The sequence below is a fragment of the Chiloscyllium punctatum genome, chromosome 29 (genome assembly GCF_047496795.1).
Source record: "Chiloscyllium punctatum isolate Juve2018m chromosome 29, sChiPun1.3, whole genome shotgun sequence".
Classification (NCBI taxonomy): Eukaryota; Metazoa; Chordata; class Chondrichthyes; order Orectolobiformes; family Hemiscylliidae; genus Chiloscyllium; species Chiloscyllium punctatum.
In genome coordinates this window covers 68,054,610-68,071,339 of record NC_092767.1, presented here as the reverse complement: position 1 = coordinate 68,071,339, position 16,730 = coordinate 68,054,610, and the positions used below count along the sequence as shown (strand labels likewise).

At 43.3% G+C, this 16,730-nt stretch overlaps 1 protein-coding gene across 1 annotated transcript; it reads right to left on the bottom strand.

Moving 5' to 3' along the window:
- Positions 1–1,159: 1,159 nt before the first annotated feature.
- Positions 1,160–15,378, bottom strand: b9d2 (B9 domain containing 2). Its single transcript, XM_072549315.1, has 4 exons — positions 15,160–15,378; positions 13,384–13,475; positions 11,739–11,864; positions 1,160–7,057 (listed from the first exon to the last, which is right to left on the bottom strand). The coding sequence occupies exons 2-4, from the start codon at positions 13,469–13,471 to the stop codon at positions 6,744–6,746; spliced, it is 528 nt and encodes a 175-aa protein (XP_072405416.1). The 5' UTR covers positions 13,472–13,475; positions 15,160–15,378; the 3' UTR covers positions 1,160–6,743.
- Positions 15,379–16,730: the final 1,352 nt, after the last annotated feature.

Genomic DNA, 16,730 nt, shown 5'->3' with positions numbered 1-16,730 from the left:
CATACCCAGGACAGGGGTCAGTGCATGTTCAGATGTGGTTCCAGAAATTTATCTCAACCTCAGAAAAGTATCTTCTGATGTGCAAGTGAAGCAATTTTTCATTTCTTTAACTTACCATCCTCCAATTCTTCAAGTTCTAGTCCATTTTAGAGGTTCATTAGATTAGTTTTATAGAGATGGAAAGATTGACCTTTGAGGAGAAATTGAGCAGTTTAGGTCTGTACTTGCCAGGGTTTAGAAGAATGTGAGGAGATATAATTGAGGTGTATAAGGTGCTTAAAGGGATTGACAAAGTAAGTGCAGAATGATGCTTCCTCTTGTAGGAATATCTTGAACAAGAGGTCATATTTTTCCACTAAGGGATGGCAGATTTAAAACAGGAATTACTTCTCTCAAAGTGTCACGAATGTCCGGAATTCACTACCACAAAGCATGGTAGATACGGGATTGTGAATAAATTTGATGAGGAAATATACAAATGTTTAATTAGTTACAGGTTAAAGGGTTATGAGAAAGGGCAGGAAAATGGAGTTGAGGCCAAGATGAGCTCAGCCATTATCATATTAATTGGGGAAGCAGGCTCAAGGAGCTGAAATTGTCTACTCCTGCACCTAGACCTAATGATCTTAATAGAGTCATGTGGATAGAAATAAGGGCAACTAAATTCTGTTGCAGACTAACAGCAACTGAAAAGTGAGTATCAATTGCACCAGACTCATCAGAAGTTTGTAATTAAACAGCAAGAACCTTTTTTTTATTAGATTATTTACAGTGTTACAGTGTTTACCCTTCAGCCCAGCAAGTCCATACCGACCCACTGAAGCACAACCCACCCAGACCCATTCCCCTACATTTACCCCTTCACCTAACACTACGAGCAATTTTGCATGGCCAATTCACCAAACCTGCACATTTTTTGGACTGTGGGAGGAAACCGGAGCACCTGGAGGAAACCCACGCAGACACGAGGACAATGTGCAAACTCGACACAGTCAGTCACCTGAGGCGGGAATTGAACCTAGGTCTCTGGCGCTGTGAGGCAGCAGTGCTAACCACTGTACCACCGTGCTGCCCGTCATCAATTTTGCTCATCAGTCTACACTGAAATGGAATATCACCCCGTTATTCAAAAAGGCCATGAGTCTTTGGAAACACAATATGGAGATGCCCTCTGTCCTCATTTTATTTTCCAAACCATATTAACAAATGTTACATTATTTTGCCTAGAGACAAGCAATCATTTGGAACATACAGTCAGCAGCATTTCAAGCCTTTATAACCGGTGCTTTGGATTGAATGTTCAACTTGTAGCATCGGCATTTGAGTAAGTCTGACTTCAGAGGCATAGGCCATTGCCCACAGAATTACCCAATCTTACCCAGCCTACAATCCAGGCTGACTCCTTGAAAACTAAATTTTCCCCATATTACTAGTAGATCAACTCAGGCATTATTCACAGGTAACAGTATATCCTGTGACTCACCACATAACAAATGGAAGTGTTAACAAGTAAACTGGGAGTGTTACTTGAGAGATTGTGACAGTGACAGGAAGTGTGAGACAATACAGGAAGGAGTGTGTGCAATATACAATATTTTTAATATATTATAGATAGCTGGAGAAAATCAAGTCGTGTAGGAAGGCCAAGCATGCAAGGCAGCACCAAGGACATGAAATGAGCAAAAGACAGAATGCTGGAATCAGCCGTTAGCTATTTGCATTTCATGCTCTTAATATTGACAAATGCCCCTTGGCATTTCACAAAAGCATAATCAGTCAGATATCTTCTGACAGTCCCTTCATACGAGGAAGAGGCATGCTACAGAGTGCAGCCTACAATAAGCATTTACAGTAGAGTCTTTTAACGTGAGGTGGTTATTACACAGCAGCTACAACACGATTATGACTAACCAGGAAACTCTCCAGAGGTAAAAACAATGACTGCAGATGCTGGAAACCAGATTCTGGATTAGTGGTGCTGGAAGAGCACAGCAGTTCAGGCAGCATCCGAGGAGCAGCGAAATCGACGTTTCGGGCAAAAGCCCGTCATCAGGAATAAAGGCAGAGAGCCTGAAGCGTGGAGAGATAAGCTAGAGGAGGGTGGGGGTTGGGAGAAATCTGCCATTAATGCATCAGAACAATTTGCAGCTTGTTAACCAATCTGGCCCCAACTGGAACATATTTTCCGAGGGCACCAAGTCCTGGAGTGGGACTCAATTCTTACATTTCTGGCCCAGAGTTGGGGTCCTTACCCACTGCACCATAAGAGGTCTAGTCCAATAAACTGACAGTAAGCTAAAGGGGGAGATATTAGGACAAGTGATCATGAGCTTAGTCAGAGAGGTGGGATTTAAGGAGCCCTTCAAATGTGGAAAGTGAGGTGGAATTTTTAAGGCCGTATTGGTAGTTAGATGCCATCAAACGTAGGTTTGAAAAATCTGAAAAAACCATGCAACTCAAGTTCAACACAGGACACAAGAACCAGCATCAACTTATTAGGAGGATGCATGAATTGAGAGGAATGGCTGGAATCATTGTAAACATTTTCCAAAAACGGTAATCAGAAAGCCAGCAGCTAAAACTGTAGATACTCCAGAGCAATACTTAGTTCTGCATGCTCTAAACAGCCATCCATTTCGAGATTTTCCCCAGTGTGATCATTGCATTCCCACATGTTTGGCTAAAACAAGTGCTAACTTCAGGGGAGCTGCAAGGCATACAGCTGCTGAATGTAAGCCGTGCACCACCTACAGTTTGTGCTGTTAAAATGCTGGGAACCAAATACTAGAACATAAGAGAGCAGTAGACCATTTGACTGCCAAGCTTGCTTCCCCATTCAATACAATCGGGCTGATATTGTCTTCAATTTCACATTCCCACCTGCCCGTTTTATTATTCATGCATGGCATGTGGGTATTGCTTGATAGGTCAGCATTTCTTGTCCACTACAAGTTGCCCCAGAGAGGTTGGCAATGAATCACATTCCAGTTTGTGTAGCTTATTGACACCTCCAGTGCAGTTAGAGAGAGTATTGCAGTATTTTGATCCAGAGTCAGTGAAGAACAGCAATTACATTTACAAATTATTATGGTACGTAGCTTAGAGGGGAACTTGTAGGTGCTTGTGTGCCCATGTATCAGCTGCCCTTCTAAAATGACATTTGGAAGGTGTCGTTGAAGGATCCTCAAAAGGGATCCTTAGAGAGAACAAAAATCTCACCATTCCATAAATAATGACATCCTCAGCTTAGGTCTACCTTCCCACCCTCTCCCCATATCCCTTGATTCCATGAGAGGCCAAAGATTCTCAACCCTCTGAATGAAGGAATTTCTCCTCACCTCAGTGCTAAAGAGAACAGTCTCTCAGTGCATACTCTGTTGAGACCCATCAGAATTTGAAACAGAGACTAGACTGACCAGAATCTGAGATAAAATGCAACTCCTGATACAGAGAAACCTTTCCACATGACTCAAACACGAGGAAAGGGTATATTTACAGCGACAGCTGTGGGGTGGCACGATGGCTCAGTGGTTAACACTACTGCCTCACAACCCCAGTGACCTGGATTTGATTCCAGCCTTGGACTATTGTCTGTAAGGAGTTTGCACATTCTCCCCAAATCTGCATGGGTTTCCTCCAGGTGCTCTAGTTGGCTCCCAAAATCCAAGATATGCAGGTTAGGTGGACTGGCCATGCTAAATTGCCTATGTTAACCATGGATGTGCAGGCCAGGTAGGTTAGCCAAGGGAAATACAGGGTTATAGGGATGGGGTAGGATGCTCTTTGGAGGTTCGGTGTCAATTTGATGGACGGAATGGCTTGCTTCCTACTGTAAGGATTCTATGAAAAACACTGCAGGATAGAGGGCAAGAACAGTAATAGCTCAAAGTGGGCTACAAACAGAAATACAACATTCCGACAGCAACTATGTTTCAAAATGTTACTTCATTGATTTGTTTCTCTTGTAACTTGTATAAGAGGTACATTATTACCACTGCAAAGAGTGTAAACACAGACGGGTAAGTGCAGGTCGCTTTCTCCATGCAGTATTTGGAAACGGCATGTTATAGAAAGGGGCTAAAATCCAGTTAGTGATTCGCAATGCACACTGATTTGTGGTGTGTGACTGCCCCCTTGTGTGCCATTGGACTTCCTGCATCAAAATCGCAGGGAGTAAAACAAAGGACTTGGTTTTTCTAGATATTTTACTAATTAGCCCATTCAGAAATGTTACTAAAGCAGAGGTGACACTTGAACCCAGGGCTCCTAGCTCAGAAGTAGAGACACAGTGACTGCACCACAAGAACCCCAGCAGGACTTGCATTTCTATTGTGCTTTTTGTAAATCACTATGTCCCAAAGAGCTAATAAAGTACTTTAGAAGTATAGTCACTGTTGTAATGTAGGAAATACTGCAGCCAATTTGCGCACAAGCTCCCACAAACAATAGTATAATAATGATGAGATATTTTGGTTTTGGGATGTTGATTGAGGAATAACTATTTGCCACAACATTGGAGGTAACCCCCAGCTCCTCTGAAATAATGCCTTGGGATCTTTTACATCCATTTGGCTTAACATCTCATTCAAAATATAGCACCTCTAACAGTACAGCACTGGATTATCAGTACAGATTTTGGCTCTGAAGAACTGGATTGGTGAATGCACATAACAGGTGATTGCTAAACAAATCCGGTAGAATTAAAAACAGGGAGAGGTGTAAAGTGGGCTGCTGAGTTGCTATCACAGAGTCAAGTTCTCCCAGCACAGGTATAACTCAAGTTTGATAAACATTCAAACTCCTACACAGATTAAAATTCACCTGGAGTATTGCAAAAATCCTTGAGGAGGGATATAATTGCACTGGGAGCAGTTCAGAGATGATTCACTAGATTTATACCAGATTGTCTTATTTTTAATTTGTGGAATGTGGGCATCATAGACTGGGTAACATTTATTCCCCTTTCCCCGTTGCTCTTGTGAAGAGAGATTGGGCAGTTTAGGCCTATATTTAGAAGAATGAGAGGTCTAATTGAGATACACTAGATGCTAAAGGGAAGTAGATATGGAGAGGATTTTTTCTCATGAGTCTAGAATGAGAGGACATAATTTTCAGGATAAGGGGTAACAGATTTATAACATAGAAGAGAAGAAATTACTTCTCTCAAAGGGTTGTCAGTCTGTGGAATTCACTACCCCAAGATGCTGGATATTGAATACATTTAAGGAGGAAATAGAAAGATTTTAAATTAGTAATGGGTTGAAGGGTATGGGAAGCGGGCACAAAAGTGGAATTAAGGCTGAAGTGAGATCAACTGACAGAGCCAGAGGGATTGAATTACCTACACCTGGTCCTAGTTCTTATGTTCTGTACACAATATTCTGCTATTAGCACAACTTGTTGTATCTTTGAGACTTTCCATTTCAAAAATGAGGACACTAATTGATCTTCCATTAAAGAGGTAATTTCACACAACACACCTACCACTAAGCAGAAACTATTGTCAAACTTCTTACAAATGTTTACTTATTACCAGCAGAGTTCCAAATCATCTGTCTGAACCATGTTCATAAAGGGACAGCAGATTTAAGAAATTAATTTTTCAATAAGTTTTAAAAATTAATAGATTGATTTATTGGCTTGAGTTATATAAAATGCACATTGCTCTTTCAATAAGTTAGTTTTGCAGTCGAAGCAGAATAATACATTTCTGTTCAGAAAAGTTTTATAGTATCATGTAATCAAAGATAATTAATCAGCTTCCTAAGACACATATGGAGATTTATTCGGGTGTTAGTTTGGAACAGGCAATAGTCAGTCATTTTTCATCAGTTCCATATTTACAATCCGTTCCACAGATGCTGACACTTACTGGGCTACAGTTCCTGAAGGGGCTGACTCTCACTGGGATACAGTTGGCAAAGGGGCTGGCTCTCACGGGAAGACAGTTACCAAAGGGGCTGGCTCTCATTGGGATGTTAATCCTGAAGGGATTGACTCTCACTGGGATGAATGATCCTGAAGAAGCTGACTCTCACTGGGGGACAGTTTCTGAATGATGTCAGAATATTGAATAACTAAATAATTTGACCAAAGAAGGATTCAAACCCACAACCTCTTATCCATTCTACCGTCTTTGCTTGGACATTCTTCAAGTAGAGACAATTGCCAGTAATCCTGAAAAGAACTGTTAGCCCCCATCCCCACACCAAACCCCCTAACCCAGCGGTAACCATACCACACAAGTTATGGTCCCTCCCAATATCAGCAATCAAACACAGGTTCTGCATGGAGCTTGACATTCCAGTCTGCATAGCTGACAAATCGCCATCTCTGCTTTCATAAAATCACAGGATTTAGACTTCACCATCACTGTACACATTTCAAAAGTGACATCTTCCAAATATATAAACTTGATGTGCTGCAGCACGAAATGTATCCAGTGGGAAAAACACCAACACAATGTTACCATACAAGTCAGTCATCAGGTTGGAATGATAACCGACATCAAGCCCACATTGGGAAGGTATACAGACAATTCCTGTTATAAATGGAACTGCCATATAATGCATGGAGCAAAGACCAAGCTGGAGCCTGACAAATACGTGCAACAGGAATTCTGCATGCAGTCCAAGGTGACAGAAACTTCTGGAAGGCACGAGGAAAGAGGTGGAAAAAGTCAGAGAGAGGACTGAAGATCACCAGTCACCATTCACCACGAAGTCTGTCCCTCGACAATCCATTCAGTACTCCACACCATATTGGTCAAAATTACGGAGAATGATGCTGAGCTGGAGATGGACCTTGCCCATGGCCATGGTTTGGAGTCGATAGCGGTCAGCCCCGGTGTAAATGAGGTCACTATGTTTCAGCTGGGGACCGCCGCCCACAAACATCTGGGAGAGCTGTTCCTGCCAGGTGCCCAGGGGCCGCCAGGTGACGCACTGGATATCGTGAGTACCTGGGCTGCTGGGGATGTGGCAGAAACCATAGCCACACAGCTCGTTCCTGCCAAATGAGTCCTGGTGCCAGACCTGCATGTACAGTTTGGGCCAGCCTGGTGCAAAAGATAGGGACAGAATGAGTTTGATTTGCTGGTTGGAGGCAAGAATTGTTATTACTGCTGTGAAGGCATGACTTCCCCTTCTTCCTTTCCTAATTTACAAAGATACAAGCCAAATGTACTGGACACCCTTTGTACCCACAGTCAGGAAACCATTCCGCCACGATTGGGAGAATCGCATTCGATCACATATGAAGTAGGAGCAAGAGGGGGCTATTTGGACCTCAAACCTGCCTTATCTTTCAGTAAGATCATGACTAATATTTTATTTTCCCACCCAAACCCTAAATCTGTCAGGTCTTCGACTGCCCAAAATTCTATCATTTCTGTCCCAAATACACTGATGAACCAAGTTGCCACAATCCTCGGCCAAAGAGAAATGCCAAGGGGTTCAAACTTCCAAGAGTGGAAATATCTCCTCATCTCAGTCCAAAACGGCTAACCCTCAATCTAAGACCATGACCCGTAGTTCTAAACCCATCACAATAGGGAAAAAAAAATAGCTTCTTAGATGCGGTCCTAGAGTTTTAGATGTTCCAATGAGATAATCTCTCATTTCTCTAAATGCCAGAGAACACAGGGCCAATCTACCTGACATTTCAGCAGAGAATGTGGAGGATGGTGATCAGCAGCAAAGGCCCAGGCTGATTTTCCAACCCTGGGCACTGAAGTCAACTGCAGCAGGTCCAACTGACAAAATGGGTGACCCACACACACAAGAAGATCAGACCTTGAGAGTCATGAATACTCTGGGCATGGGAGGCTCAGTTACTTGCTAAACAAAATCTACACAGACACCAGCAGAACCAGATTTTCAAAAAGTGATGACATTGGAAACTGAAACAAAAATGGAGACACCATACTGAGAGCAGGGTGTGGGAATGACGGACCTTACAAAGCTGAAGCTGAAACGTAGAATGCCAGACACTCTCAGTACATTATGCAGCGTCTAAAAGAGACACTGCCGTTTGGACATGACCTTTGCAGTACCAGACACTTGCACCTCATCAGGATATCAACTTGAACAGAACAGATGAGACAATGGTACAGTGATAATGGCACTGGATGAATAAAGCTCTGGGGTCAGGGGTTCAAATCCCAACACTGCACTGGTTTAGTTTAAATTCTATTAACAAATCTGGAATATAAAATAATTGTCTCAATCTTGATTGCTGATTCTTTCAAAAACAAAATACTCAGGGCTGGTGAAGTTTCAATTCAATTAATACAGTCTGGAATTTCAACATACTGAACATTAATTTTAGAGATGACTATTATTGAATATTGTAAAAGCCCATCCAGTTCATTCATGTCCTTTAGGGAAGTAAATCTGCTGTTGTCACTTTCAGTATGGTGGTAACCAATAGAAATCAAGTGCCATTTTTCCGAGAATTGTCAGAAAAGTTAAATACTAACTGTTAAATAATCAAATTAACCTGCCTTTTAAACCTAGATTGACAGAAAGCATGAAATCAAGTTTTCAAGTCAAGAAATTCTTAACAAGAATCCCTATTTATTATAAATAAAGAAATTATTGTTACAGGTAAACAAATAATTTTATTAGATTAGATTACCTTCAGTGTGGAAACAGGCCCTTTGGCCCAACAAGTCCACCCAGACCCATTCCCTTACATTCACCCCTTCACCTAACACTACAGGCAATTTAGCATGGCCAATGCACCTAACCTGCACATTTTTGGACTGTGGGTGGAAACAGGAGTACCCGGAGGAAACCCACGCAGACACGGGGAGAATATGCAAACTCCACACAGGCAGCCACCTGAAGGGGGAATTGAACCAGGTCTCTGGCGCTGTGAGGCAGCAGTGCTAACCACTGTGCCAATGTTATCAGTTAAAACTCTAAAACACTTACAAACCTCATCCCAGACAAAAAAAAAGTTGTTATGGGTGGAGGGGAAAACTGAGAAGGCAGCTTAATAGTTCCTGTTCATGAGATTTGCTCAGATTTTCCTTTTGGCCTGTCAGGACTTGCTACTCCTTGACCTCTTCAGGTACTTGCAGGCACAGAGCAACTGGTTCACAATTTACAAAGTTTCTGACTTCGAGTTAAAAGCATAAGCTCACAGCAACTTGTGGGGCAAGATAAACTGACTTTCTTCAGGCTTTAGGCTTTTTTTAAACTACAGGGGCAAGGACATTTCCATCCTTCCAGAGGTCTGAGGCTTCTGGCTATCTCATTCACACCCACAAGCTATTCAGCTTCCTGGAAGCCAGTCACACAATTTTTGGTGGGTAGAAGGCCTTTGTCATCGATTTTAAAAATGTTGGTTTCAGTTCTTTCATGTTCATTCTAAAAGGTGAGAGATTTAACAAAGAATCCATGTCTTTTTCAATGTACAATTTTAGTTTCATCACACTGTAAACTTTTGCTATAAATTCTGTGTCTTACGATCTTATACTCCACAACCACCTGAAGGAGCAGTGCTCCGAAAGCTAGTGCTGCCAAAATAAACCTGTTGGACTATAAACTGGTGTTGTGTGATTTTTAACCTTGTACACCCCAGTCCAACAATGGCATCTCCAAATTATGTTTGTCATCTGATCACCACTGCACAAACCAATTAGCTACTTGCTGCCAGATGAACCTCACCCTATACACAACCAATCACCGGTTGATCTGCAACCTAATTCCCCCACTAGTTGAGCAAACAACCGTGTAAATAGCACATTCGGTATGTGCTTGTAGCTTGCTTTGAAAAGTACAGGAATTCTTTCCATAATTCTTGTTTTTTTTTTGTTTAAAATGATTGCCTTGCCAGTGATGCCCAATTCCCACGCTACTTTTTTATTTTAAAAAATGTGGGTCAGTAACCAAAGAACACTGTTCTTCAATCACTGGCATAGAAGTTAAACAATAGAAAGAGGCGCTACTGTTTTAAAAAATAATGAGTTGCTGTCATCTGGAACTCAGCCTGGAAGGGTGGAGGTAAGTTCAACAATATGCCAAGAGAATCGGACGTTAGCTCTAAAAGGAAATGTATGCCGAGCTATGAGGTAAGAGCAAGCAAAGTAGGACCAGCTAACCAGCATTAACAAGATGGGTTGTATGGCCTCCTTTTCTACAGCAACATTCCACAAGATACCCATCAATTTTGATTAATTTCCCCGCAGTTTTCCTTTTCAAACCACAGGCATTGCTTTTTGACCCAAGTAATTGTATCACCTCGATATAGTTACAAGAACAGACAAAGACCTAAACTTCAAAGCTCCAGACTCAGTGAAAGCCTCTCTTGTTATATGTTTCCTTTAATTAATATCCTTTCTGTGCTTTTGGAATTTGTAACCAAAAAAAGTGCCGATAATTACAAACTTTCTCTCAGGCAATCTGAACAAAGCACAAAAGCCCATTAACCTCCATTTAGTTATAGAAGGTGACAAGTTTAATTGGGTTTACAGTCCTGGCTCCTTTTCCTGCTGGCATCACTGAACCTGCAAAGGTTAAGAGACAAATCTTGAAGCAACATGATGAAATCACTGCTGTTTCATAGTTAAAATTTGTCAATTAGTTTTAATTTCTTTAAAAGCACCAGTGTTCAGTCACTGAACATTGTTATGGTTGAGTAGATGTATCTTTTGACACTGAGGGAATCAAAGGGTATTAGGCTAAAACAAGAAACTGGAGCTGATGTAGCAGGTCAGCCATGAACTTAAGGAATAAAGTAAGATTCAAGGGGAAATATTGCTTACTCCTGCTCGTATTCAGGTTATTAATTTTCAGTGCAGAAATTCTGGCTCTTTTTACAACTACACAGAAACAGAGAGGACACAGAAGTGTGTGTGTGTGTGTGTGTGTGCGCGCGCGCGCGCGCTCGAGAGAGAGAGAGAGAGAGAGAGAGAGTGAGAACCAGCTCTTCAGCCACTGATTTCATACACAGGGTAAAACTTTACATTGGCTGCAAGGTAATCCCTGTCCCGATACCAAGTACCACTCATCCTTGACACGGTGCTAACACACACATTAAAGTTGGAAGGTTAAAGGTTCAAATCCCAGTCCAAGAACAAAAGCACAGATAGTCTAGACTACAATAATCTAGGATGTCTGTAAAATGGACAGCAGGTATAGAACAAGGTCAACAAGTAGAATAATGCCAGGTAAAGAACCCCAGGTTACTCCCCCAGTACATTATTAATGAAACAGGGATTTTTTTTTTGGGTTTTTGGGATGTGAGCATCACTGGCAAGGTCAGCATCATTCCTGACTGCCCTTGGACTAAGCAGCTTGCTAAGCCTCTTATTTCTCATCTCTACATCATGCACCACTAACATCCAGCTCTAATCACCGGAACTTCTCTCAACTCCTCTATTACTGTTCAGTTCTCAGACTCTTTTTCTGACATCCTGTAAGGTAGCAGAAACTGGTTAAGAATTAGGAAAACTGAAGCCTGCTTCAAATTCTGATTCCCAGTTACTGGCAACTGAGACTAAATGAGATTGTTTGGCATTTGGTGTCTTACTTTACTCCAAGGTGAGTTTCTGGCCTCACCCCTGCGCTCATTCACCTATTCTCAATTTTTTTTCCAAGTTCCTCCATGGCCTCGCCCCCCTCAATCGCTTTATCTTTACAGGTGGTGATGGCATAGGAGCAATATAACTGGACTAGTAACCCAGAGGAAGAAGTGTATAGGTTAATAAGACTAGAGTGCATTGTAGTTACCTTGGAGACCTTTGGTCGCGTAATGTACATCAATAGGATGTGACCAGTAGGCCATGTCCTGGATTACAGGGTTGTCCACTTGTGTTTGTCCTTCTCTTAAGCCAGAAAGTAGCTTCCAAGCACAGCCTATAACCATGGGATGGGGGAAGAAAGGAGACAATAAATCCAGTAATCTGCTTCACAAAAGAAAAAGGTGTTGGTTAATGAAAGAATTGGAATTACTTAACTTTTTTTTGATCATTTATGGGATGTGGGTGCCACTGGCAAGGTTAACATTTATTGCCCAACCCTAACTGCCCTTAAACTGAGTGGGTTGCCAAGCCACTTCGGAGGGCAGTTAAGAGTCAACCACATTGCTGTGGAGTCATGTGTAGGTCAGCCAAACGTGCAAATTTCCTTCCCTGAGACACTAGTGAACCAAACACAGAGTGCTGGAGAAACTCAGCAGGTCTGGCCACATCTGTAGAGGCAGAAGTGGAGTTAATATTTTGAGACTGGGATGACTCTTCTTTAGAACTAGTCCGAACCAAGTGAGTCTTTATAACAATCAATGATGGATAATTGTCATGGCTACAATTACAGTAAACAGCATTATACTGACGATTTTTATATTCCAGATTCATTAAATGATTCAAGCTTCACAAACTGTCATGATAGAATTTCAAACAGAATCCCCAAGGCGGTTGCCTGGGTCTATGGCATCTTAGCCCAGTGGCATTACCATACTGTGCAGATGTCTCCCTGCTGAACAATAAGAAAAGACCTTTAATTATCGTGGTAACCAACAATAACAGAATTGTAGACTAATCCTTTTAAATGACCTTGATGAGTTAGTCTAGAAAGCACCTGACTTGACACAATGAGAAACTGAGACAGTTCCGCTCAATTCCTGATGAAGGACTTATGCCCGAAACATCGACTCTCCTGCTCCTCGGATGCTGCCTGACCTGCTGTACTTTTCCAGCACCACCCTTTTTCGACTCTGAATCTCCAGCATCTGCAGTCCTCACTTTCTCCTTATTGAAAAATTAAACAGGCTAGAGCTAATAAATCGCAAAATATAAAGCTAGTGTCAATAACAATCTCCATGACTACTGTAACGCATGGTCATTTAAGTCCATTGGTTCACTATAATGTCCTTTACTGAACAAAATCCTTACCTGTTCTCATATTAAACCCACGGCTCCAACAGGAATCAAGCACAGCAGATCCCCAGCACCCCTGCTATGCCACCAAGACATGCAGTTTGACAGAGAAATGCTAGCAATAGCAATGCCGAACCCGTAATTCAGGGCATCCCCGTAAATACTTTGAGGACATGGTTTCAAATCCCATCACAGCAGCTGATGGAGTTTAAATTCCTTTAATAAATTTGGAATGTAAAACTAATCATCAGTGATGGTGACTATGAAACGATCATCTATCAGGCCTAATTCTGTTTCCAGGCCAACAGCAATGTCGTTAATTCTTAACTGCCCTCTAAAATGGCTCTAGCAAGTCACTCAGTCAAGGGCAATTAGGGATGGGATACAAACTGCTGGCCTTGACAATGACACCCTCATCTCATGAAAGGACAAAGTAAAAAAATTAAATGCACTACACTGTGTTCTCCAACATCCTCCACACACCTAAGCAAGGGTCTTACCTGTCTGCAGCCCCCATTTACAAAACAGGCTTTTGTGCGGGAAACCACTTGCTCCAACAATCTGTCCGATAATATGCAGCTCAGCCATCTCCCTGCAAAGAAAGGATATCAAGCTATGAACAGGTTGCAAACTCAGCCAAATGTAGCACTGCAGAGAGCAATCAAACTCTTTGATATCACACATTACTTCCATTTTTCTGGCAAAACAAACTATAAAACAGATTTCGGGTAAAGCACCCAAGGAACCAGAGAGACATACCCTCAGATGAAACTATCAAAATATATTTTTAAACTTGCAAACTCTAAGAGATATTGGCGAGGGTTAACTCAAATAGGCATTACTTGTCCTTTCATTCCTACTCGATGGTTTTCAGGACAGGCAGGGTTTTGGAACTCTCAGTTCCTTATAAACGTCAAATATGCTATATAAAATATTTTGAGTCAAATGGTTTCAAGACAGGAAGCCATTTGTATGAGTGCCATCTCTTTCCAACACAATTTAGCTAATCCCATTTCCACACAGGTGTGCAAAGCTTTTCAAATATTTATTCAATTCCAAAGCCCTACATGAATTTGCCTCCACAAAATTCTCAGGTAGTGCACTCCAGACACTCTCTGTGTAAAAGAAAAGATTTTCTTCATGCTTCTTTTGATTCTTTGAAATGTTGTGAGTAGAGGCAGTGCCATAAAGCAAACCGATTTGTGGTTTACTTGTGCATCTGCATAAATAAGGTCAATAGAAATTAGATTACATTACAGTGTGGAAACAGGCCCTTCGGCCCAACAAGTCCACACTGACCCACCGAAGCACAACCCACCCATACCCCTACATTTACCCCTTACCTAACACTACGGGCAATTTAGCATGGCCAATTCACCTGACCTGCACATCTTTGGACTGTGGGAGGAAACCGGAGCACCTGGAAGAAACCCACACAGACACAGGGAGAACGTGCAAACTCCACACAGTCAGTCGCCTGAGGCGGGAATGGAACCCGGGTCTCTGGCGCTGTAAGGCAGCAGTGCTAACCACTGTGCCACCGGGCTGCCCCAAATATCTGGACGGTCTGTTTCCTTGCTGTACATTTCTGACTCTGACTCTAACAAAATAGAAGTAGGCCATTTGGCGTTTCATATTGCTCCCTTGTTCAATACGATCATCCATCTCACTACCCTCTTCCTGCTTTCTTCCCATTACGCTTTAATCTCTTTACCCAAGAATTATATCTAATAACCAATGCAATCAGTTCTGTGGAAGGGTCACTTACCATGAAACGTTAACACTGATTTCTCTCCACAGATGCTGTCAGCCCTGCCGTGTTTGTCCAGCAATTTCCATTTTAATAAATCAATGCAATTCACTGTTTCTGTGCTGTCCCTGTCCTGGGGAGTGTTTGATTGAAACTGAAACCTCAACACTGTGCCAAAGAGTAGAGTCATAGAGATGCACAGCATGGAAACAGACCCTTCAGCCCAACCCGTCCATGCCGACCAGATATCCCAACCCAATCTAGTCCCACCAGCCAGCACCCAGCCCATATCCCTCCAAAGTAAAGGTTGATTAACTTCCTATTTAATCCCCATACTGGGAGTGTTTGATGGGGATAGTGAGGGATGAAAACAAATGGAGAAACTCAGTAGGTCCACCAGCATCTGTCGACATGTATCGAATCCAGTGATGTTTTAAGTTGCTTTATTTCAGTTATTCTGGTTGTTTTAAACAATCGCTCCCAGGTTTAAGGCCCAGCATCATCTATGATTGACATGTTAACCCACCAATCAGAATGTATCCACCGGATGGATCATCCAATCAACATCAAGGGACGGAGATTAGCTGCTTTTCGCACGATGTCCGTCAAATGTCCTGGGTCCTCTCCTCTCCCTTTTCCTCTTTGTCTCACACTCTCTTTTTTTTTGCCCCCCCCCCCTCTATCTGTCTTCCTCTATCATTCTCTCCCGCGATGTCTCCACCTCCGCCGCCATCGACGCTTCATACCTTGGCAACCCAACATTGAGCTCGCCTATTGGCTGCAACGCTGCGGCTGTCAACCAATTGGAAACGGGCGGAGGGCGGGGTGAGGCCGCCGTTGAGGCCCCGCCCACTCCCTATTCCCTTTCGCGCTCTCCCTCCCCATTCCACCCACATTTCCCCATATCCTCACACATTCCTCACACATTCCTCCTCTCCCTCCCCATATCCTCACACATTCCCCACACATTCCTCCTCTCCCTCCCCATATCCTCACACATTCCGCCTCCACCTCCCCATATCCTCACACATTCCCCACACATTCCTCCTCTCCCTCCCCATATCCTCACACATTCCCCACACATTCCTCCTCTCCCTCCCCATATCCTCACACATTCCCCACACATTCCTCCTCTCCCTCCCCATATCCTCACACATTCCCCACACATTCCTCCTCTCCCTCCCCACATTCTCCCACATTCCTCCTCTCCCTCCCCGTTCCGCCTACACCTCCCCATATTCTCACACATTCCTCCTCTCCCTCCCCATTCCGCCTACACCTCTCCATATTCTCACACATTCCTCCTCTCCCTCCCTATTCCGCCTACACCTCCCCATATTCTCACACATTCCTCCTCTCCCTCCCCACATTCTCCCACATTCCTCCTCTCCCTCCCCGTTCCGCCTACACCTCCCCATATTCTCACACATTCCTCCTCTCCCTCCCCATTCCGCCTACACCTCTCCATATTCTCACACATTCCTCCTCTCCCTCCCTATTCCGCCTACACCTCCCCATATTCTCACACATTCCTCCTCTCCGTCCCCATTCCGCCTACACCTCTCCATATTCTCACACATTCCTCACACATTCCTCCTCTCCCTCCCCATTCCGCCTACACCTCCCCATATTCTCACACATTCCTCCTCTCCCTCCCTATTCCGCCTACACCTCTCCATATTCTCCCACATTCCTCCTCTCCCTCCCCATTCCGCCTACACCTCCCCATATTCTCACACATTCCTCCTCTCCCTCCCTATTCCGCCTACACCTCCCCATATTCTCACACATTCCTCCTCTCCCTCCCTATTCCGCCTACACCTCCCCATATTCTCACACATTCCTCCTCTCCCTCCCCATTCCGCCTACACCTCCCCATATTCTCCCACATTCCTCCTCTCCCTCCCCATTCTGCCTACACCTCCCCATATTCTCCCAAATTCCTCACACATTCCTCCTCTCCCTCCCCATTCTGCCTACACCTCCCCATATTCTCACACGTTCCTCACACATTCCTCCTCTCCCTTCCCATTCGTCCTCTCCCTTACCATTCGTCCTCCACCTTCTCACGTTCTCCATTTTTCCTCCATCTCCACA